Here is a 24,296-nt window from a genome sequence, read left to right as displayed (position 1 = left end):
TGTTCTGCTCTTACTTCCTAATTAGAGACAGAATAGGGTAGTTTATAAAAATCAGTGCTGACCTTTGTCCTCTTATTGTGTTGTTGTTGTTGTTCAGTTGTGTCCAACTCTTTGCCACCCCATGGACTGCAGCATGCCAGGCTTCCCCATCCTTCTCACCATTTCCCTGAGTTTGCTCCAACTCATGTTCATTGAGTCAGTGATGCCATTCAACCATCTTGTCCTCTGCTTTCCCCTTCTCCTCCTGCTTTCATTCTTTCCCAGCATCAGGGTCTTTTTCAATGAGTCAGCTCTTATCAGGTGGCCAAAGTATTGAAGCTGCAGCTTCAGCATCAGTCCTTCCAATGAATATTCAGGATTGATTTTCTCTAGGGTTAACTGGTTGATATTGTAAGAAGAAAATATTTCCTCTTGGTTATAATATATTTTTAAAGATTGGAGAAGTCTGTCTACTTTTGCTTTTGTTTTACATTACCTCCTCCCCATGTATAATTGATACTGGAGTAGGGCTCTCTCTATACCTAACCAGCATCCACACTCCACTCACCCCGAGCCCTAGTGTGCACACACAGACACATGCACCTCCACTGCAGGGCCCAGCCAGCACCTCCCTCAGCCAGCAGAAACCAGGTAGACCTCAAGATTTTAGCAAACTCATTTATTTGATTTTGAAAAATATCATAGACACCTCAAACCCTAGCTCCATGGGCAGGGAGAAAAAAAGCAGGATGGAAGAGAGGAGTTCTAGACTAGTATGCCAGAAGTGTATGCTTCACCAAACAATGGAGGATGATCCAATAATAGTAAATAATAATAGCAGACCACAGACCTAGCTCTGAGTGCTCTACAATAACACTGTGAAGCAGGTATATTATTTTCCCAATTATACAGTTGGAGTAGTCTAACTTGCCAACAGAAAGTGGCAGCACCAGGATTCAAACCCAGGCACTCTGGTCCCAGAGTATCTGATTTTAATCACTACAGCTCTTCCTCCCAGACTTAACTAAATGGTACATGCCTAGACATGAGGCTTTTCATTTCAACAAATACTGAACATGCTATGTGCCAAGCACTGTGCTAGGCATTGAAGGATAGAAAAATAAGTATTAATTGGTATCTGTCCCCCAACACACCTGCAGTCTGGTGGGGGAAGACAGGCATGTGCCTGGTACTCATAGTACAGATCAATGTGTTAACAAAGTGTCCCAGAAGGATGGAGGGGAGAAGGTGACCATTTCTTCCCAGGACAGAGCAATCAGGAATAAGAGAAGACTACAAATGATGGGAAATTTGGGGTTGGGCCCCGGTTGTGATCAGTGGAAGAGGCTGGGGAAGGGCATGCTCGGAAGAGGGAACAGAGTGAACAAAAAGGCAGAGATGCTTGAAAGTGCCTTGGTATGTTGAGGTTCTGGGAGGAAGAGGGATTGGGGACTGGGAAGTGCTGGATTGGGCCAAATTGTTGAAGACTTTTAATGCGACAGAAATGAACTTTGGAACTTTATTTTCTGTAATGGGGCTTCTGGCAACCAATCTGCAAGATTAATATTTGAGAAGGCTCTGCAAGTTTCCAGGGATACCTCAAACAAATGTAAAATTCCTCAAAGAATATGTAATATAGGAGCGTGGAGACATTAGTCTTGATAAAAAACAGACTGCTCTGTTTGCATATGAGCAGCAGCAGAGCGTTGGCTGTGCTCCCCAGTGACTGCTGACTGCTCTCACGTGCCCCAGAGGCCCTGGAGTCACAAGCAGAGGACGGTTATTGTCATCTACATTTATGTAATTTATTTTGAAATAATTTCAACTTAGAGAAAATTTATAAAAGAACTCTCTCGCCTCCTTCACCTACATTCAGATTCTCAAGTGGTTAATATTTTGCCACATTTGCTTCATCTCTTTCTGTATGTATACATGTACTTGTATGTGTGGATATATATATAAAGACATGCTTTTGTCATACCTCTTTAATCTCCTTCAATCTGAAATAGCTCTCAGCCTTTCCTTTCTTTGATGACCTTGACAGTTTTAAAAGGAGAGACCTGGGAATTCCCTGGCAGTTCAGTGGTTAGGACTTCATGCTTCCACTACCAGAGTCCTGATTTCAATCCCCAGTTGGGGAACTAAGATCCTGCAAGCTGTGTGGCATGGCCTAAAGAAAGATAGAGAGAGACCTGTCCTTTTGTGGGATGTCTTTCAGGTAAATCTGTTGACATGTCCAGATTTAGGCCATACCTTCCAAGCAGAAACCCAGGAGGACTGATACTGTGCTTTCTCAGAGCAGAGCCTCGGGGACATGTGATTGTAGCCTTTATCATCTAGTCCACGTGGTTCTTGGTCAGCTTTCTGCTCCCTAGTATCACCATTTTCTCCTTAGTGATTGAAAGCTGTTTTGTGTGAGGCATCCTGAGGCCAAAATTCCTGTTCTTCAGTAGGAAGTCTGTATACACTAGATTCAGCATCCGTTGACGATTCCTTCTTGAGTCACCTACTGTTATAATGGTTGTTAAATGGTGCTTTTCTGTTTTCATAACTCTTTATTTATTGAAACATAAGTTGGAGCTCTGTTATATATTTCTTATAGCATTATGGACTCATAGATACCTGATTTATTTAGTGGACTGTCATCTGCTACTATCATTAATCCTATTATTTTGATGCCCAAATTATCCCAGATTTGAACAGTGGAACCCAAAAGTGAGTTTGGGAGCTAACTAGACCCCTGACACTGTTTTTAAATAGCTAAATCTGATGTGTGCTGACAACTGAGATAAATAAGGAGTAGGTAGAACCTGCTGTCTGAGTTCAAACAATAGCGGTCCCCTGCAGCATCCTTGTCAGGCAGGCAGAGAGAGCACTCAGGTGATTAGAGGCCAGCTGATCTGAAATTAATTCAGCTTGTCAGAGACCTTGTCGTGGGTAGAAGCCTTGAATTTTCAGGATGTATTGCTTACATTCTTCCAGACCATATTCTCTGTCTTTAGCCTTCCCTTGGGTAACTCAGCCCCTGGTCAGCATGGGCAGAGAATCGGGCTGAAGCTGGGAGCACTACTGGTCGGCACTAGCATGCCGCCCCTAGCATGCCGCCCATCTGTCCCTCTCTCCTCCGCCAGGACACTTGCTGGCTGCCAGGGTCAGCCAGCTTTGCTTCACAGACATCTTCGGCCCCTGCTGTGCCCGTTCTAGTTTCAAATATGGAACAAGTTTGTGCTCTGCATCTCAACAAGCTCAATCAGGGCCTGCATTCCCTAAAATGTCCTCTTTTCTTTCTTCCTGCCCTTACTCATGCCACCCCTGTCCCTCCCAGATTAGATTTATTGTACGTAAATCACCTTCTGAAAAGGAAACTCCATCATTTTTCTCTACAGTGAGTCATCCATTGGTTTAAAGAAAATATTTTCTTTCTTATTAGCAGAATGAGGTCAAGGATAGAGCCCTAGAGGATGAATACAAAAACCTGATCCCTGTCTGCAGCTCTGCCCAGAGGAGTTGAGATATGTCAGGCCTTCTCAGTTTCTTCTTGAATAGTTTAGGGGGAAGATGTGGGCCACAGACTGCCCCCAAATGCAGGCAAGCTCTTAACTTCTCGTTGTTTTAACACCAAAGCTAGCACTTATTACCTAGTTCAGTAACTAAAACTCACACAGTGCAAAGGAATTTGTGATACCACAAGAAAAATTCATAGGGATTTGAACAGTCTGCAGAAACTTAATGAAGGTTGCTGAAGAGAATTTTAATACATACTCCAGCATCTAGCCAGAGCAGTCTTGCTAAGATAGAAATCTCATCTTTTCACTCCTGTGTTCATTAGCTACCTGATACACTTGAGAACTACAAACCTGACTCACAGGGACCTGTGTGACTGGGGCTTAGTCCCCTCTCTGCCTCACTTTGTGTTTTCCTTATCATGCAAAGCTCTTCTCAGTTCCTAAAAGTTGCAGGTTTCACATATGCTGTTTTTTCTCTGCCTAGAATTTCTTCCATCTTGGTCTCCCTGCCGAATAGCCCCCAACCCCCACAAACACACACACACTTAGCCCAGTGGGCCCCTCAAATACAGCACCCTGGCAGAACACTATCTATGCCCAGACCAGGTTGGGGTTCCTGCTCTGTCCCCACATACCTCTTGGATTTTAGTCTCACAGCACTTATCATAGTTGTTAGTTTTTTATGCATCCTTTGTTTCCTAGAGTTCACAAGTTCTATCCAAGTAGGCTCTCTGTCCTTTTTGATTTACTTCTAGCAGTGTTTGCTGCATGGTAGGTTCTTAATAAATACTTAGTGAATGAAAGAATAAATCCATCTTTAAATCTGGCAATTGCAGCTTCCCTAGGTCAGCATTCCATCTCTGGGGTGTGGGGACAGGTAGACCTGGAATGTGGGACCAGGATGAAAAGGAGCAGTGATGGAAGACAGTGGAATGTATGTGGGGACAGGTTACAAACACAGAGATAAGAACAGCTATGAGAGGAGATCTGAAGATTTAGGGGAAGAAGCCAGAAGCAGTAATGAAGAGTTCCAGATAATAAGAAACAATAGCACATTATAACTTAGTCGTATAAACAAACCAAGCCTGTAAAACTGACTTATGTTGAGCTGGTATTTCCCATGAACTTCTGGCAGCCACTTTTGCTTTCCTTCATGTTGTCATTTTATTTGAACAAAGCATATTTGGGTAGCCGTTTAAAACAGCTGCAACCCGAAAATAGTCTAGGTGAAGTCAAGTAGGTAATATAAACTTCACAGAACAGGGATTCAGGCTTTATAGAACCAGCCCTGACTTCTAATAGGTGCTTATCATTTGAATGAATGATTGGATGGAGAAGGGAAAAGAGCAGATAGAAAAACAATTCTTTGGTAATTGGAAGAGCAAGAGAAAATCTCATTTGCCATACATTCTCGGAAAAAACAGGAGGAACACTTAACATTGTTATGCTTTTCATTGTGTAGTCTCTATCAGACAGGGTTTCCCTAGATTTTGGTGTGAGAAGCTCCTTCCGTCTCAGTCTTAGTTCAAACAGTGTCATCAGAACTTTCCTGTTAAACCTGTCTAGAAGGACCTGTTCCACATCATTGTCTCCTTCATCCCCTGCTCCATGCCGGGGAGAGTTGATTTGCTAACTCAATTACTTTCATACTCTGAGCAATTAACTCCATGAGGACTTCTCCCTCATCAGGTTCATTTCAGAGTTGATCCTACTGCTTTTCTTTCCTGCCTCTCAGCCTCAGCTGATGTTGAATCTTTCTGACTGCTTTAAACAGCAGGATGCTTGCACTCTGCTGCTTTTAAGTATGGGAATCTGTGTTTAATTATGTGCTGCTTGGGGACTGACTCAGCTCTTTAGGCAAAAATCTTCATGCTTCATGTGAGAGGGGACAATACAGTAATAGGAATTAGCAGAGTTCTTCAGTTTCAATAGTCAGGTAGAATATCTGCTGAAGAAAAACACATAAAAGAGTGTTGGCACATGGGTGCAATTATTTTTCATGGCACCACTAGTCAGTAATTGGGCCTAGAGTATGCAGTGGTGAAACCAGGACAAAAGAAGTCTTTGTATCCTAATTAATAGATAGAGTAATAATATCAAAGTTTTGCCCATTTAAAAGTCCACCAGGACACGTTATTTCATAAAACTCCAGTGCTTTTAACTCAGAGTAAAGAATGGCTCACTGTGGTAGGGTGTATAGAAAAGTATTTACTGGTTTCTGGCTCAAAATTGGCATTTTTATTACCTTGTCACTTAAGCATGATGCCGTGGTCCTGCTGAAAAATGGAAGACTTGAAGAACACAGCTTACATGGCCAAATTTTCAGTTGCTATATGTGAATTTTTTACTCTTGCTCACTGTCTTTAGTACAGGCACTCTCTGCCTCCACACCACAGTCTGCCCTCAGAATCCTTGGAGGATTGGTTCTAGGACCCTCCGGGACAGAAAAACCACTGGTGCTCCAGTCCCTTATATAAAATGACGTAGCACAGTTGACAGTCTCTATCTACAGGTTCTGCAACCACAAATTCAGAGGGCTGACTGTACTGACATTTTGGACTGGGTAATTCTTAGTACATGAAGGTAGGATTGTCCTGAGCATTGTATGATGTTAGCAGCATCCTGGCCTCTACTCACTAGATGCCAGTAGCACCCCTTCTTCTAGTTGTGACAAGCAAAATTGTCTCTAGAGTTTGCCAAATATCTCCCCGGGGGCAAAATCACCCCCAGTTAAGAAACACCACTAGCAGGTTAGTACTCCCAGAGTAGTTTCTTGCCTTCTAACCTTCTACCTCCTGGCCACTACATTACTTTTTATGTCTTCCCAAACCAAGTATTATTTGGACATTAAGTTTAGCTTCCTTGAAAAGTTAAAATCATATAATACTTTATGAATCTAAATTAAATGACTTTTGAAATATCCATATCTCCATTTCACTTTGTTAATGCAGAAAAATTGCAAGGAACATTTCAAATTGTTCTTGAGTCTTTGTACTAGCTCTGTCACAGAGCACTAGTTTTATAGTTGGTGAATATATAAATAAAGAGTAGAATTACCATCAGTTTGCTGCTTTCAGCTTTTCTCTGAACACTTAGGGATTTGGTCTGGACTTAGGAAGCTGTCTCCAGTTGGTGCTGTCACATTTGGTGTTTGGTTTCCCCAGTTTGCAAACTGTACAAACTGGGTTAGGGGGTAGAAGATGGAAGAGGGACTCTGACCCTTGGTGACTAGGAAGTAGGTCAACCCTGAAAAGCCACGTGGAGCACTATTATAAGCCCATCCACTTAGGCTGACATACAAATGTAAATTTTGGTGGTTCTGCCTCTTCACTTTGCTTCTGCCTTGCCTTTTATTTCTTTTTCCATGCACTCCCCTGAGCCCCCTGCCCCTTCCCCCCCCACACTAGACTGTGAGCATTGTGAGAATGGGGGCCTTGTCTCCTTTGTTCACTCTGTGTCCCCCAGCACCTACAACAGTACTTGGAAAATAGTAAGAGGAAAGGGTAGGAAAGGGAAGAGGAGAGAGAGAGGTGTTACTAAAATTGTCTTTTGAGAATCAGTATTAACTATACATAAGGTAAATATATGAATCATTTTTTTAATTTGGTCCTCACATCACATTTGGGTACTATAACATTTTAACTGGTCCCCTTGAATTTAATCTCTTTCCCTACCTTGGTCTAATCCACACACAGCTGTGAAGACACTCCTTGTTGATCGTTTCAGTCCCTAGCACACGGCCTGATGTGCAGTCTCTCAGTGATAAGACTCCCCTGCTCCAGGACCAAGTGCAGTATCCCCTTCTGTACTGGGTCACCCCCCTCTCTTCTAGCGTCCTCTTTCCTTGCACTGCTAGGCTCTTACCTGGCTCATCAACCCCTCTTTCCATTTTACTCTGTCATCACTTACCTTGTCTTCAGAACTCATCTCCTGGTTAACTCCAGTATTGATCATTTATTCATATATCATCAGATTGTTCTTGCTGATAATATACCTTTGTAACTGACCTAACTTAGTGTTATGTTTCAGGTGTTTGGCATTTATCTCACAGCTAGACTGTATCTCCTTTTATTTCTTATAAATCCTTCCTCCTACTCTTTCTACTGAATAGGACCATTTTCTGCACCCAATTAAGCTTTCATAAATGCTATATAATGAAGATAGAGGTGGTGCCAGGAACAGTCTCTACCTCTGGATTTCCAGACATTCAGAAAATTCTTGTAAACACTAGGGACAGCCCTCTGATTCCAGACTGTTTAACTGGAAGCTGTTACTTTTCGGATTCCAGTTGCAGATAACAGCCAGTGGTTTCTGGCTTCATATAAGCAGGAATAGCTCTGTTAGTCCAAAAGGGCTTTTTAGGCAGTTAACAGTCTCCTTAAGAACCCATTTAGAGACTCTTTTTTCACTGTTGTTTTTACACTTCCTTAATTATTCTTGAATTTATTAAATTTTTTGTGATGAAAATGTTTTAATGTAATATCTCACCAGTTTATTATTAAACATTTTTCTTTTCAAGATCTGGTCCTAATTTTCTTTCTTTTTTTTTCCTTTTTGTGAGGGGGAGAAGACAACACTGGGCAAAGAATACTGTATCCATTAGAGTTCAATTTAGCTCTCAGTAACAGGAACTCCAAGGAAACAATAGCTAAACAAAATTAAAGTTTATCTTTCACATAAATGTGTAGCGAGAGGTAAGTTTTCCAGGAGTAGTATAGTGCTCTGATCCACAAAGCTCTTATAGACCCAGGTTCCTTCAGGCACCTTGTTCCTCCATCCCTCAGTGTGATCTCGAGTCCAAACTAGCAGCTACTGTTCCAGTCATTACATCTGCATTCCAGACAGCAGGACAGAAGAAGAAACAAAGAGAAAGGATGTCAAAGAACTAGTCCTGTGTCTTGTAAGGGAGGTTTCTGAGGGTTGTTGCATGACATATCTGCTTATGGACATACTGACAGTGAAAGAAGCTGGGGAAATACTGTGTTTATATTTGCCCAATTAAACAAAGGGAGTCTAATTCATGTGGAAGGGTGAGGTAGCACATACTGAGGAACATTTAGTTATCTTTGCTATGACTGCCCCATACATTCCTCTGTCATATGGAGCTATCTTGGAGTTTATTCAATACATTCCAATACATTCCAATGTATTATTTCAATATTCAAAACAGTGACTTGTAATCATATTTTTAAAAGATGAATACCTATATGCTGTAAAAAATTTTTTAAACCATTAGAAAAACATTAAAATCACCCATGATTCCAGAACCTAAAGATAAATACTGAAACAGCATCATATAAGAAATGTCTTTAACACTAATAGAGAACAAGCAACTTCAGACTGCAGAGTACTTAACTGTTCTTTCAGAGATCTCGGTTATACTGTATATTCAGTTATTACTTCAGTAAACATTGTAAAACGTCTTTATTCATAGCATCTTGTTAATTCATGTGTGTGGTTGGAAGGGAGAGCAAGGAAGGAGCTTTTAAAAATTAAATTTGTTGCTTTCAGTCTAGTATAGAGAGATAAGACAAACATGAAAAAGTTGGGAAATCAGGGCACTATAAGTGCCCTGTTTGTGTTAATGTATGTAAAGGTACAGTAGAAAGCAGGAAATAAAATAATCATGACACTAGGTATCTTAACAGTAGAATAATTTGAACTGTGAAGAATTGTTTGGAAAAATGACACCTTGAGAATACATCTTCCTTTTTAGTTGCTAGAGAATGAAATTTGGTTTACAAGTCCTCAGGAGAATCTGAATCGAACACTATTAGGAAATAATCAAGCTCAACACGGTCAAATTCTAACCTCTCTTGGTTCCCAGATTTAGAAGTCCAAAGTTCATCTGGGGATAATTCAGTGTGACCCGTACCTTTCCTGAACTTAAGAAATAACTAAAGATAGGTCGGTTGAATTTCTCTGGAAAGTGTGACATGTTTTGTTTTCTAAACCGTGATGTTAATGCATTTTAAAAGTTTTGAAGAGTAATAAACTAAAATTAACCTTTCCCAAGGAAAACGCTTAAGTGGGAAAATTAGCTATGTTAAGACATACACAGAAAAACAAGAGCTATACCAAAATACTAACAATTGCCACTAGGTGGTGAGATATGAGTGAATGACTTTTTCTTTAAATGGTTTGTGCATAACATTTTAAAAAATTCCTTTTCGTGTTCTTTTTAAAATTGAAGTATAGTTGCTTTACAATATTATATTAGTGTACTGTATTTATATATGTGTGTACAGTATAGGTTGTTATTTTTTTAAAGCAAGGTGGTTTTTAAAAAGTTTTTTTTTAAAGAAACGTTCAGTCGTGGCAAAGGCTCAGTGGATCACTGTTCAAGGATAACTCTGGTGTGCAGAGCCGGGCGCTGGGAACCCGTGCGCGCGGGGGGGTGGTGCTGAGACCCCTCCGTGAACAGTGGGTCCCTTTGTGCCCCGACTTGCTCAGGTGGCCCAGAGCCGAGGCCGCTAGTTGCCACAGCAGAACACACACTCTTTCACGAGGAAGGGACCGGTGCGACAGAGACAGAGTCTCTCTGTGGAGACGTTTAAACTGCCGGCTTTATTTTGACTCTTGGCAGAACTGGCAAGAAGAACACACGTTCTCGAAAGCTCCGGGCTTCCTGCTTGCAGTGCGAACGCGGGGACAGAGCCGCTCAGTGTGCGGGGGTGGGGTCGCCGAGCCGCCGAGACCTCATTGGTGCGGCCCCGGCCTATAGCGTGTGCGCCCGGCCGAGTCTCCCGGTGTCCACCCTCCTTCCCTGAAGGGTGGAGAGCCTGGGCCCGCGAGCTGGAGTGCGGCAGGCCAGCCGGCGAGAGTGCAGCGGGCGCCGGGTAGGTGTGCGGCCGGCAGGCGGGAGGATGGCAGGGGCTCCCCCCGGGGCTCAGTTCCCCGGCCGCGGCCGGGGCGGGCGGCAGCGGGGAGCGCTGGCCTCAGGGGTCTTGCCCAGCCCAGCTTAGACTCTACCTGTCCCAAGCCTGCAGTTTTTCTTTGCTTATGGAGTTTCAGACAGCACTGGAAACAGGTCTGGCTGCATACTTTGAGTGAGCATGTTGTCCTTGTGGAGTTAAAAAGGAAAGAAAGAAGACACGTTCTCTTAGCTGGAGCACAAGTTTTCCGGCGCAGCGCTCCTAGTCAGCGTACCCTTCCTTAGGTCAGAAAATATTTGCTGCTGAGCACCTCTTTCTAGTAGAATTCTTCATCCACGTGCCTGAGAATTGAAATCTTATTCACAAATTTTAACAGCTAGAACAACTTAATGGCGTTTTAAATGACGATACGAAGGGTACTTTTTATTCCTCTCTCTGGCAGTTTTCTTTTTTGTACTTTTCTTTCCAACATTTTAGAGGAAAGTGGGCAGATGGAGGCAAAAGGTTTGTTCAGAGCACTCACACTGTGGGGTGTCACATTCGGCACTGTTGAGTGTGGGAAGCACAGACCAGCAATCCAAATTGCTGCAAGTACCTGGGCCTTGACAGCAGTCAGGTGGGCTTTTATGCCCAGGATAGGAGTAGCCATAGGGCTTCCCTCCTGGCTCAGAAGGTAAAGAATCTGCCTGCCATGCAGGAGACCAGGCTTGGATCCCTGGGTGAGGAAGATCCTTTGGAGAAGGGAATGACTACCCACTCCAGTATTCTTGCCTGGAGAATTCCATGGACAAAGGAGCTTGGTGGGCTTCAGTCCATGGGGTCACAAACAGTCAGACAGCACTGAGCAACTAACACTAGGGGTAGGGGTACTGATGGCTTGCATTTTCAGTCACTACTTTGGGATGCTTCCCATAACACTCAGATGCATATCTTGTTATCATGACTCTAGGAAAACACATTGCTTAATCCCACAATGTAAACAAAAACAACCTTGGTTTTCAGTTTGAAATGCATAGCTCAGGTCAGCAGCAAGATCTATGCCTTGAAAGTTTCCTATTTCCTTTTCTAAACATTTGGTTTAGCCAGAAGTAGCATTTATTGAATGCTATATGATCCAGTGTTTGGAGTATAAGTTGCCCTTATTTTCATTCTCCCTTTGCATCTGTTTGGATCCATCACAAATAGAAAAACAAGATATTCTTGAAATAGTGGATGTTTTGTCCAGAAGAAGTCAAAGAGGGGAAAAAAAAAACAACTCCTCCTCTGTTGGGATAGAGTTTGTTTTGTTTCTAAATAGGAAGCCACAAAATACAGTTGTCTATCCACAAACTGTTCTTGCCCCCTTGCTGCTAGAGTTAGTCACTCAGTATCCCATGTGCCCCAGCGTTCTCTGCAAGGAAGGTGTCTAGGCAAATTGTGATCTTGTAGGGGTAGTCAGGCACTGGGGTACCTCAGCCACCGTTTAGAAAGACTGTGTAGTTTCCAAAAGAGCAGTAGGTGGGCGAACTCTTGTCCAGGCTTCCTGGCTCTCCACTGACTCGATCTGTTATTTTAAGACTTCTCACTTTTTCTGCCTCAGAGTATACTTTATAAAATAGCAGTCTTAGTGACTGTTATACTTCAAGGGACTGTAGACAGAAAATGAAATTATCTGCTTGAAAATGCTTTCAAGTCTTCAATGATTCTTTAAAAAGCTGAAGTACTTGGTAAGGACTTACTATGTGCCTGGCTCTTAAAAATCATTTTCTCATTACATTCTTTTAAACAGCTTTTTGATTTAAATATTTGTATTTACATTTTTACTTAGAGGTGAACTGAAGTTCTGAGAGGTTTGTTAACACCCATTTGTTAAGTTATAGATTCAGGATTAGAACATAGATTTGTCAGCTCTTAAATCATTTTTGCTTACTGTGCTGCAACATACACAGTTTTCATACTAGTTTTCATCATTGTGTGTATTAATGACATTATAATAATCTCCCCTCTCTCTCTCTTAGGAAAAGCAGATGATATTCTGAATGGAGAACAAGACAGGGAACAAAAAGATCCTTACTTTGTGGAGACCCCCTATGGTTACCAACTAGACTTAGATTTCCTCAAATACGTGGATGACATACAGAAAGGAAACACCATCAAGAAAGTGAACATCCAGAAGAGGCGGAAGCCATCTGGGCCATGCCCAGACTCCAGGGCTGCACCTGGCCAGCACGGCGTGTGGACTTCCACTGAATCCCTCTCATCCTCCAACAGTGATGACAACAGGCAGTGCCCCAGATTCCTCCTAGCCCAAAGCAAAGTTACATCAACCCCAATCCCAAAGCCACCTGCCCCTCTGGAGACCTCCCCCACTTTTCTTACCATCCCAGAAAGCCGACAGCTGCCACCACCATCACCACAACTCCCAAAGCACAACCTTCATGTCACCAAGACACTGATGGAGACCCGGAGAAGACTCGAACAGGAGAGAGTCACCATGCAGGTGGCACCTGGTGAGTTCCGAAGGCCCAGGCTGGCCAGTTTTGGAGGCATGGGCTCCACCAGCTCCCTTTCTTCCTTTCTGGGTTCTGGAAACCACAATCCCACCATGCCCCAGCTTCAGAATGGATACCAAGGCAATGGGGATTATGGTGGCTATGCCCCAGCTGCTGCCACCACCTCCTCCATGGGGAGCTCCATCCGTCACAGCCCCCTGAGCTCAGGGATCTCCACTCCAGTGACCAACGTGAGCCCCATGCACTTGCAGCACATCCGTGAACAGATGGCCATTGCCCTGAAGCGCCTGAAGGAGCTAGAAGAGCAAGTGCGAACCATCCCTGTGCTCCAGGTGAAGATCTCTGTCCTGCAAGAGGAGAAAAGACAGTTGGCCTCACAGCTGAAAAACCAAAGAGCGGCATCCCAGAACGATGTCTGTGGGGTGAGAAAGCGGTCCTACAGCGCTGGGAATGCATCCCAGCTGGAACAGCTGTCCAGGACCCAGAGGAGTGGTGGGGAATTATACATTGACTACGAGGAGGAAGAAATGGAGAGCGTGGAGCAGAGCACCCAGAGGATAAAGGAATTCCGGCAGCTCACAGCAGACATGCAGGCCCTGGAGCAGAAGATCCAGGACAGCAGCTATGAGGCCTCCTCAGAGCTCAGGGAGAACAGGGAGTGTCGGCCTCGAGAGTTCCGGTCTGTGGCTGTGGGTGCTGATGAGGACATGAATGACATTGTTGTGTACCGCAGGGGTGCCAGGTCCTGTAAGGATGCGGCCGTAGGCATGGTCACTGAGACAAGGAATTCTGGGGTCAGTGTGACAGAGGCCATGCTTGGAGTGACTACTGAAGCTGACAAAGAAATTGAGCTGCAACAGCAAACCATAGAAGCCCTAAAGGATAAGATCTATCGTCTGGAAGTACAGCTTAAAGAAACCACCCATGACCGGGAGATGACTAAACTCAAGCAAGAGCTGCAAGCTGCTGGCTCGAGGAAAAAAGTTGATAAAGCTGTGATGGCCCAGCCGCTTGTGTTCAGCAAGATGGTGGAGGCGGTGGTACCCACCAGAGACCAAATGGCTGGCAGTCACATGGATGTGGTTGACACATGTGTGGGGACATGCGTGCAGACAAGTAATGTAGGCATCTCCTGCCAGCCCGATCATGAGAATAAAGAGGTAGGGCCTGAGCTGCCCATGAATTGGTGGATTGTTAAGGAAAGGGTGGAAATGCATGACAGATGTATTGGGCGGTCGGTGGAAACGTGTGACAAGAGCGTAGATATGGACATCAGTGTCTGTGAAACGGGCAGCAACACGGAGGAGTCCGTGAATGACCTGGCACTCCTCAGGACCAACCTGAATCTCAAAGAAGTGCGCTCCATCGGCTGCGGAGATTGTTCTGTTGATGTGACCGTCTGCTCGCCAAAGGAGTGCGCCTCCCGAAGCGTGAACACAGAGGCTGTCAGCCAGGTGGAAGCTGCCGTCATGGCAGTGCCTCGAACTGTGAGCCAGCACACCAGCACGGTTCTAGAACAGATGAGCCAGTTCACCAACACCGAGATAGCCACGCTCACAGAATCCTGTACCAACACTTCCCTTAGCACTGTGGACAAGCAGACCAGCACCCGCACTGTGGAGATGCGGACAGTAGCCGTGGGAGAAGGCCGGGTCAAGGACGTCAGCTCCACCAAGATGCGGTCCATTGGAGTGGGGACGGTCCTCTCTGGCAACGCTGGGTTTGACAGGCCATCGGCTGTGAAGACCAAAGAGTCAGGCGTGGGGCAGATCAGTATTAACGACAACTATCTGGTTGGCCTCAAAATGAGGACCATAGCATGTGGTCCTCCCCAGTTGACGGTGGGGCCGACAGGCAGCCGGAGGAGTGTAGGTGTTGGGGACGAGCCTGTAGGAGAGTTCGTGGAGAGCCCCCAGCCCCAGGCACAGTCTGGAATGGAGACAGGCTTGGATCACTACATCGAGCGTGTCCAGAAGCTGCTGGCGGAACAGCAGGCGCTGCTGGCTGAGAACTACAGTGAACTGGCAGAAGCTTTTGGGGAACCTCACTCACAGATTGGCTCCCTCAACTCCCAGCTCATCAGCACCTTATCATCAATCAACTCTGTCATGAAGTCTGCAAGCCTTGAAGAGCTCAGAAACCCTGACTTCCTGAAAACCAGCTTGGGTAAGGTCACAGGTAGGTGGCACTTCTGAAGGACCTAGAAGTGAGGGAGGGCGGGGACAGTGGAAATCCAGGAGGGATTTTTTTTTTTTTTTTTTTAACTGCTGGAGCCAATTTTTGGAACCATGGAGAAAACTTTAGAATGGTAATAGGTAGAACGAAAACCAAGAATCTAAACCCATAAACAGCTCTGCTGATTCTCATTATCTGATAGTTTCGCTCCCCTGGCTGAGGACTAAGACTAGAAGAAAAGAAAACTAGTGTTGGCTGGCTTAGGGGCTGTCTTCTGAGGCTGCTAGTTTGATAGATGTCTTTTAGCTATTTACTTTAGAGGGGAACCTGAAAAAAAAAAGTCTTGCACTGTTTTCAACCACAATTACCTGTATACGATCAATTAAAACAAAATACTGGTATGAAGTGTTTTTAACCAAAACTTTTAGGGGAGAGAGACTCTGTCAATTAATGCAAATTCATTAATTCAGCAAATAATGATTAAATTCCTGCTCTGTTTTAAGTATAGATATGGGGTCTTGTTCTCATAGTGCTTACATTATTCCAGTTGGGGCACAGGCAATAAAAATATACTTAAATATGTCAGGAAGTGATACATATTATGAAGAAAAGAACTCCACTTAGAGAAACAGTGAGTGATGGTGGAGAGGTGGGGACTGCTGGAGATAGAATGGTCCAGGAAGGCTTCTCTGACAGGGAGCCAGAACTCTGAGAGAAGGGAGGCCTTTCCAACACTGTTTCTTTTGTTAGAGGCTTACATTTTTTGTCTTTCTCATATTTTTCCTTGTTCATTGGGATTCCTGTTCACCCTTGCTTTTCTTTAAATTGAAGTTTATAATGAAGAAATTACCTTGGAAGATTTGGTGACATATGCTATTTCCCTGTGGAGAAGGCAATGGCAACCCACTCCAGTACTCGTGCCTGGAAAATCCCATGGACAGAGGAGCCTGATAGGCTGCAGTCCAGGGGGTTGCTAAGAGTCAGACACAACTGAGCGACTTCACTTTCACTTTTCACTTTCATGCACTGGAGAAGGCAATGGCAACCCACTCCAGTGTTCTTGCCTGGAGAATCCCAGGGACGGGGGAGCCTGGTGGGCTGCCGTCTGTGGGGTCGCACGGAGTCGGACATGACTGAAGCGACTTAGCGGCAGCAGCAGCAGCTACTTCCTGTGAGCCGCACTAAAATGAGCTCTCTTGTCAGTTGCATGTGGTTCTCATTGTGCATATTATCATCCTACCACTGAGTTCCATTCTTGGCTGTTCACCTCTCATGAAACAATGTGACTTAGGGAAGGAAAGTCATCCTTCTTTATACTTCATTGTGAAATGGTCATTTGAAGGGCATCCATCCCGTAAGATTGTCAGTGTGTTCATCACTGGCTTACAGTGAGCACAGGGACCTTTGTTGTCCTTGGGGTAGTGCTGCTAACGTGCCAGTCTGGTTTCTTTTGTTGACATGCTAAACAGTAATGTGAGGTTTGCAGAGTTACTAAAAGCACACTCTCTGCTCTAGCCAAGTGCTACACATAAAATGAATTAAAATGCTTCAAATGATTGGTATGGTGTGCATTAAATTTAATTTTATGTGAAAACATGCAGCAGAGACTTAAATATAAGTTAACAAAAATTTCAAATTCTTTGTTTCCCTCTATAGTCAAAAAGGCAATGGTTAACATAGACTGAAATATATTATTTTTTTCATGTTTTTTTTTTGAAATAAATTATTTTTATATCTTCCAAGGTTTCACCTGCAAACCTGAATTAATGTTAGTTTTTAGTAACTGTGCTGTGAAACAGATAGCTTATCGTGGAAGAAAAAATGAACATGACAATGACAGCTGATGTATAACAGATTTTTGCCTTTTGGAATCAAGAGTCTAATGAATATACAGGGAGTCATTTTAGTTAGAGTAAAGGGATTAAAATGATGTGTGAACTAAAGCAAGGTCTTAAGTAACTAATAATATGTCTGTTTCCACTACTTTTTAAAAATCATGATGTCAGATGTTGAAGTCAAAATGAGACTCTTAAATACCTCCAGACACAGATGGTACAGCGCATCATCCATTGTAAGAGTGTTTTCCTGCCAGCCTTCCTCCCTCCTTCCCAAACCAGGGTTTCTATTTCACATTCTTGCCAGAAATATTCAGCTGGATCGTTGGTGTAATCCGCCTGATACCTGGAGCATCAAGACTGGAGTGGAGGTTTTGTCTGGCTGTGTTGCAGTGTTTTTGGTCTATTTCCGGTCACACATTCCAGACAACACTGTTTAGATCTGACCCTGCACATGAACACCTAATTAATCAGCTAAAATGCAGGAAACCTACAACATTCATTAACAAAATATAAATATTTTTATAGCACTTATTTGATCCTAGTGGCAGCTCCCTCTTGGAGCATGCAACAACAACTTTCAAGTATTTCTGTAATTCCCATCACATTTGTATTTTGCTTTAAAGTTCTAATGAAGGAATTTGGTTGGGAACTTAACCTAAAGAAGTAAAATTTTATTATCTGGTGTGTGTTGTATGGGGTGAAAATGAAAGCAGCTTGATACAGTAGAGATCTCAACGTCTACAGGCTGTGAAGAGTGAAAGTGTGTCAAATATACTCCAGCTTATTGTGCACACTGAACACTACAGAATATTGCTCATGTACAATCTAGAATACATTTCTGTATATAAATGATCACTTATGTGAACCTAGTATTTTAGTTTAAAGAATTTACATTTGGGCTCCAAAGCCAGGTATTCTGGGTTCGAATTCCTTCTCGGCACTAGGACAGGTTGTCTTTGTTCCCTCACAGGGTTGAAATGAATCTTTAGTGAATCAGTATGAATGAAGCGTTTGGAATAGTCTGCAGCACAAAGTATAAATGCTGGCTGTCCTTGCTGTTAACTGTTTTCCATACTTACAAAAATGCAAGGTAGGTCTAGAACAAACTGCCAAACAAACACGCTATGAATAGTCTTTTGTGTTTAATGCAGATTTTTGTCTTCATAATTCTGCCTAGCCATCGCCTTCCCCTACCCCCCATTATTTATTATACCTCTCCAGGTAACACTTTTATCAAGATAAAGAACTACAACAATGGGAAAACAATAAAAAGAGTAGAATAAATTTTCAATTCAGATTCTTCCGTAATCTGTGTCAAAGTTCAAAATGAAGCCCCAAATTAAACTAGGTGTATATTAGTACCAAGCTCAGAGAATCCTCTTCAGTTTTCCAAGGGTTGAAGATTGGAAGGTATCACTTTTTAATATGCAAAATAGCATTATTTTAACAGCATGATAATAATGCCTAGCACTCCTGTTCAGTTTCTTGAAGTTATAACTGGAGTTGTAAAGTACTTTTAATGTATTTAATATTTTCTTTCATGGAATTAAAAGGTTAAGAGGAAATAAGTTTCTCAGAAACCTCAGAAAAAACATGTTTATTCTTTCTGTGAATCAACTGAATTGTTTTGGTTTGAGGAGTGGGTTACTTTTTCTTTCTTCTTTTTTTTTTTTACCTCTGGCAAGAGGAGAAGGAGAGAAAATAATCTAGACAAATGACTTGCAGTTGCAAATAGTCTAAAAATATGTGACTGTCTCTGAGCAAATAACAAACAGAACTATCTATAACTGTGGAACTTAACTGCCTGCCACATGATTTATAGAAAATTCATCTCTCATACTCAAATAAAAGAACTGCTTTTTAAATCAGCTTCCATATTTGCACTCTTAGTTATCTTGGGTTTGCTAAAAAAAAAAAAAAATTATGAACTTGAAGTCATTCCCGTAACTGTGAAAGCAATTTTGTAGACAGAGATCTGAGCCAAAGCAAAACCAGAGAAAATAAAGTCATTACAAAATATCATTTCTAGTTAGTTTTCTTAGTTCAAATCATATACCATTTACTGGTCCCAGTACCTCTCTTTAAAATCACAATTTTCTTTTAGTAATGCTATAAGAGTATTGAATAATCCAAACCAAATGTTTCTGGAACCCCGCAGTGTGTGAGAGCATGATGTGAAAGTCTTCTGACCCAGAGGTCAGAGAGCTGATGTCTGGTACTGGTTGCCCAAGAACTTGCAGTCACACCTGGGCTGAGAGGTATTGGGCTGCCATGTCCTCCTGTGTCATGAGGGGGTAGGTTTAGATTTTTCTTGCATGGGGCCCTTTCAGTAGAATTACTCTATAAAATTAGCTCTTCACGAGGCTGCCCATCGGATTCATCTGAGGAACATTTTTTCCCCCAAATTTGTGATTTTCTGCTGCCGCCCACTGCTACCACTCAATAAGGCACACTCAGGTCCTATTTCTGGGAAATATTGTGGAATAAACAGCCTTCAAGTGAGTATTATTAATCTGGGCTCCATAGCTTCATGAAATACTTTTGTGTTTGGAATTTTTGTCAAGAAAGTGCATAATTTTTATCAGACTCTGAAAAGGGATAGCTGACCGTCCCCACCCCGTCCCCCCACCCCCACCCCCCGCCAACGCCCAGATTGAAATTACAGATCTAGGACATCTGTTACTGACCTTGGGAAGAACACTTCAGCCCTGAGAAAAATCTTTTATAAAGATTTAAAATCGGTCCACCCCCTTTGTGAGCCCTTCAGTTGACTCTTGTTTGAAAATAATTTCTTAAAAGAGAAACTGATGCTTTATCATTTTAGATGAGTATTAGTGAAATGAATATGTGCACTCTGGGAAAAGATGCAAGTTTACTTTGACACTTCTACTCTGAATGTATCTGTGAAGCATGCAGTTCATTTCTGGCTAAAGCATAGAGATAGGTGGTTTTTAAGAACAGAAGTGGCATTAAGTTCCTGGATGTCCATTCATAAATGATGAAGGGAGTTGTTGGTAATGGTTGATGATTACAATCATTGGTTCTTCCTTCAATCAGCAAGTCATTTGTATCTCAGTAAACATATTTAAAGTCCCTATCTGTCCCTATCTCTTTTCAGATCAGTTGATAGCTATGAATTCGTTGTCAACTGTATGCAAAGTGTGGTACTGAAGCAGAGTGGTGTAAGCCTTGAACTTGTAATCCAGTTGGGAAGCAAAAACACATATACCAGAAATATGAATGATAACCTATGGAGGTGTATGTTAGCCACCGAATAATGTGAAAATAAAAGTGCTTGAAGAATTCAGCTGCAGTTAAGTTCTCTAAGGTTTAGGGAGAAGATGAGCTTAGGATAGAGAGGACAACGTTATCTGTATCTGGAAGAACACAAGAGCACATCAGCTTAACCCAATTTTTAGTTAATGCAGCCTGTCAGTGTGGGTTTTCTGGGTCAAGTCTTGGATTGGTATGTAATTAAATGTGGGTGGGGTTGTGGTGAGGGAGAATCTGATTCTTGATACACTCAGCATTTAAATTTCCAAATACCCACTTTTAGATACGTTCATGACAGCTGTCTGGTACTTCTCCGGAAAATACTAAAATGGCCCTAGAAATTATTACACTGCAGTTCTCACCATTTAATGACTTTATGTTGATGGCTGCAAGCTTTGGTATTCAAGGAGAGCTCTGAGAGATGAGCCTACAGACAGAAAGGGATTGTCTTGTCTCCTCCATCAAAGCTACATACTTTCCACTCAAAAGTAATGTGTACCAATGAAGGTGATCGTTCATGAATAATCTCTACTGTCTGTTCACCAAACCAACATGTAGACTGAAAACGGTACGTTTGTGCTCAAACCCTTTTCCTTATGGAAAAAATAGAAATGTTATTTTAGACCCATTTGAATTCTTAGTTACACTTTGAGAAAATGCCTAAATGAATGGCTTCCATTATGACTCAGAAATTTCAGTCCTACTTCTTTTTGACAAGTAAGCTAGATGTTCTTTAAAAATCAAATAAAATGTTTAACTAAAAATCTGGCACAATAACATAATTAAATAGTTGGCCACACTGTTCATAGTTGTGTTTTCAGAAAGCACTTGGCATTATAAATGAAAATATGAGTTAGCATGCCAGAAGAGCTACAGTATGTGAACAAAGCAACTTTTAAAATCCATTTTATTTATAAAAGTCAATTTTCTAACAAATTTAGAAACATATTTGCTGTGTGCCAACAACTAATACCCACTCTTTAAAGAGAGATAAATATCACAGAGGAGGCTGTAAAAGGTGATTTCTTTAAAAGCTTCTCTATCTCTGTTTTTCTTTGGTTTTTTTAAATATATAGAAGTGGCTCTAGTGATAAAGAACCCTCCTGCCAATGCAGGAGACATAAGAGACTCAGGTTCAATTCCTGGGTTGGGAAGAGCCCCTGGAGGAGGACATGGCAATCCCACTCCAGTATTGTTGCCTGGAGAATCCCATGGGCAGAGGAGCCTGGTGGGCCCCAGTCCATGGGGTCATGGAGAGTTGGACACGACTGAAGCGACAGCATGCACATAGCTTTAACATTTCTAAAGTCAAAAACATAAGAAAAAAAGTTTTCCTTTTTATTTTTCATTACAGTTTGCCTTAGCTTGTAGTAAAATTATCCATATATTAAATGCTAAGTATACTTTAGAATTAAATTAGTGCTTTGAGGATGCTCTTATTTTCTGGAACACTGAGATTTCTGTCACTTGTTGTGTCTTAGTTATCACTAATCTGGTCAAGTTGTAAAATGGAGCTCATGCTTTACTGGCATTTATGGCCATTAAAAGTTTGAGTTAATGACCGAAGATTGCAGTTGCCCCCTCCCCTGCTCACTGACTCCCCAGTGGTACCTGCACAACTATTGCCCACTGTGGGAATTTTGAGCAGCTTGGGCAGTGTACCAGAATTCTGAAGGTGTTTAGTGATTATTCTTGTTGTTTTACCCTTACTGTTTGCATGGCATTTACTGTTAGTCATGGACTTCTACCATTAGTGTTCCAGGACTGCTAACTAAACCACCAGTAATTCCTGATGATTCACATGGTCCAAGTTGATAGAGTGAAATCAGTTTTTGTTGTTCAGTTGCTAAGTTGTAATTGATTCTTTGTGACCCCATAGACTGCAGCACGCCAGGCTTCCTTGTCCTTCACTATCTCCCAGAGTTTGCTTAAAATCATGTCCATTGAGTTGGTGATGCTATCTAACCATCTCATCCTCTGCCACCCCCTTCTCCTTTTGCCTTCAGTCTTCCCCAGGATCAGAGTCTTTTCCAATGAGTTGGCTCTTCTTAAAAGAAAGTCTAAACTCTTGTTCACTGCAGTCAAGTTTTACATTGTTTTCAGCAAATTTTTGATTGGTTAATTTAATTCACTGGTTCTTAATCCTGGCTGCACATTAGAATCACTTGCAGAACTTTTTTTTAAAAAAATTTATTTATTCATTTATTTTTGCCTGTGCTGGGTCTTTGCTGTTGAGTGAGCTTTTCTCTAGCTGTAGCAAGTAAGGGCCACTCCCCAGCTGCAGCACACAGGCTTCTGGTTGTGGTAGCCTCTCTTGCTGTGGAGCATGGACTCTAGGGCTCACGGGCTTCAGTAGTTATAGACTACCCCCCACCTCCACCCCCGGCCCCAGAGCACAGGCTTGATAGTTGTGGCACACGGACTTAGGTGCTCTGCGGCGTACGGGATTCCCTCAGACCAGGGATCAAACCTGTGTCTACTGCATTGGCAGACGATTCCTCACCGCTGAAGGAAGTCTCACTTGCAAAACTTTAAAAACCACTAATACTGGATCCATCTGCAGATAGTTCATTGTATCTTACACCCAACTCAGGCATTCTAAGGGCAGCCAGGTTGAGACCATTGAATTTTGTTGGCCACTTTAGTTTTGACTTTTTTGGCTGCACTTTTCATGTGTTTTACTTGAACACAGCAGTCATTTGTCAGTCTTAATGCTGGTGTGTGTGTCATCTTATCTATGCCTGCTAAACACAGTGGGTCTTTATCAAGATCAGGCAATTGTTTCTGGGTCACTCAAGAGCAGCCAGAGTTTCAACACAATCTGAAAAACATTTTCTGACAATAAAGGTGACAAATTTCCTCTGATCCAGCTAATGAGAGCTAGTTTAACATTTATCATTGTTCTTTGCCTTGCTCATTAGACTTAACAGAACCCCTGTGACTTTCTGTTGACTTACACAGGCACTTACTGAAGTCTTTCAATTGTCCAGCACTGTTCAGAGCACTGCAGAGGACACAGATAATGTAGCATGGAGGGACTTCAAGGAGCTTGCATTCTCACAGAAGGGATGTATAAGACCAAGGAAACAGAGGACAGGATGTATTCTGGTCTGGACAGTAAGCACTGCAGAACAGTGAGGGGTAAAGATCTTTGTGTAATGGTATTATAGGGAGAAGGCTAGAGGAAATAGAAATGATGCCAACCCTTGAAAAGAATATGAGTGGAATTCTGCTGGTAAAGGAACCTGAAATTCCAGGCCTGTTAAGACAGCCTAGTAAGGAAGGGCAGAGAAGAGGGAGTAACTAAGTCACCAGACCACTCTGATTGAGTAGAGGGTAGGAGTTGTTGAGCAGTTTAACTACCCCAGGCAAGAAGAAGCTGTCCACGTTCACTGTGAAGGATCCTCAGGCACCTGCTTGAGAAGGTGGACCTTGACTGCAGGAGCTTTTAAAAGCCCTAGTTTATAAAACTAAGTTCTGGAGAAGAAGAGTGGTTGCTTCCAGTGGGAAGATTATCTATAAAAGGGCAGCAGGTGGGAAGTGTGCATTTACTGGGTTGTCAGAAATGTTCTGTGGCTAAATTAGGGAGGTACTCACACACACGTGTTTATTTACCAAAATTCATCAAACTCTACGCTGAAATTCTGTTCATTTTATTTTATATAAATTATACATCAATTTAAAGAATATTTTTAAAGCTGTGTTTAGAAGGAAAGAGAACTATGGATTAAAAGACTTAAAAACCATAGTAACCAATGGAAGTATAGGACTGAGGTTCTGATTCAAACACTATTAAAAAACATTAAGAGATCACTGCAGAAATTTGAATACTGACCAGATACATAATAATTTCAAATTATCTTTTTTTTTAGATTTGATGGTTTTAGCTTTATGCTTATTTTTTAAGAATGTTTTAGGAATATATACTGAAATGTTTATGAATGAAAGTGATAGAATCTTCACCTTTTGCTTCAGAAGAATCATTGTGAATGGCTGGAGGCAGTATAGATGAAATCAGATAGCTGATCATTATTGAAGCTAGTGATGGAAACAGATTTATTATACCATTTTCTACTTTTGTGACTGTTTAAGGTTTCATAACAATAAAACTATTAATGTATTTGCATTTTAAAAATCATTGTTGGTTCTTGAACAGGG

At 42.2% G+C, this 24,296-nt stretch overlaps 1 protein-coding gene across 40 annotated transcripts in view; it reads left to right on the top strand.

Annotated features, from left to right (window-relative positions):
- Nucleotides 1-24,296, top strand: part of KANK1 (KN motif and ankyrin repeat domains 1) — a 243,906-nt gene that overhangs the window by 199,664 nt on the left and 19,946 nt on the right. For 32 of the 40 annotated variants that reach the window (XR_014057303.1, XR_014057314.1, XR_014057373.1 and 29 more), the window contains one exon: nucleotides 12,358-15,030. Coding sequence is in view for 36 of the 40 variants with exons in the window: in XM_081503152.1 (XP_081359278.1) it covers nucleotides 12,358-15,030 (2,673 nt within the window). In the remaining 4 variants the exon portion in view is untranslated. Of the gene's footprint in view, nucleotides 1-9,945; nucleotides 10,325-12,357; nucleotides 15,031-24,296 lie in introns of those variants that run through there. The other 8 variants (XR_014057316.1, XM_081503268.1, XM_081503312.1 and 5 more) reach the window with 3 other exon arrangements.

Source organism: Giraffa tippelskirchi, chromosome 1 (assembly GCF_054371585.1).
Source record: "Giraffa tippelskirchi isolate mGirTip1 chromosome 1, T2T-mGirTip1v1.2.pri, whole genome shotgun sequence".
Lineage (NCBI taxonomy): Eukaryota > Metazoa > Chordata > Mammalia > Artiodactyla > Giraffidae > Giraffa > Giraffa tippelskirchi.
This window is presented reverse-complemented; position numbering and strand designations above follow the sequence as displayed.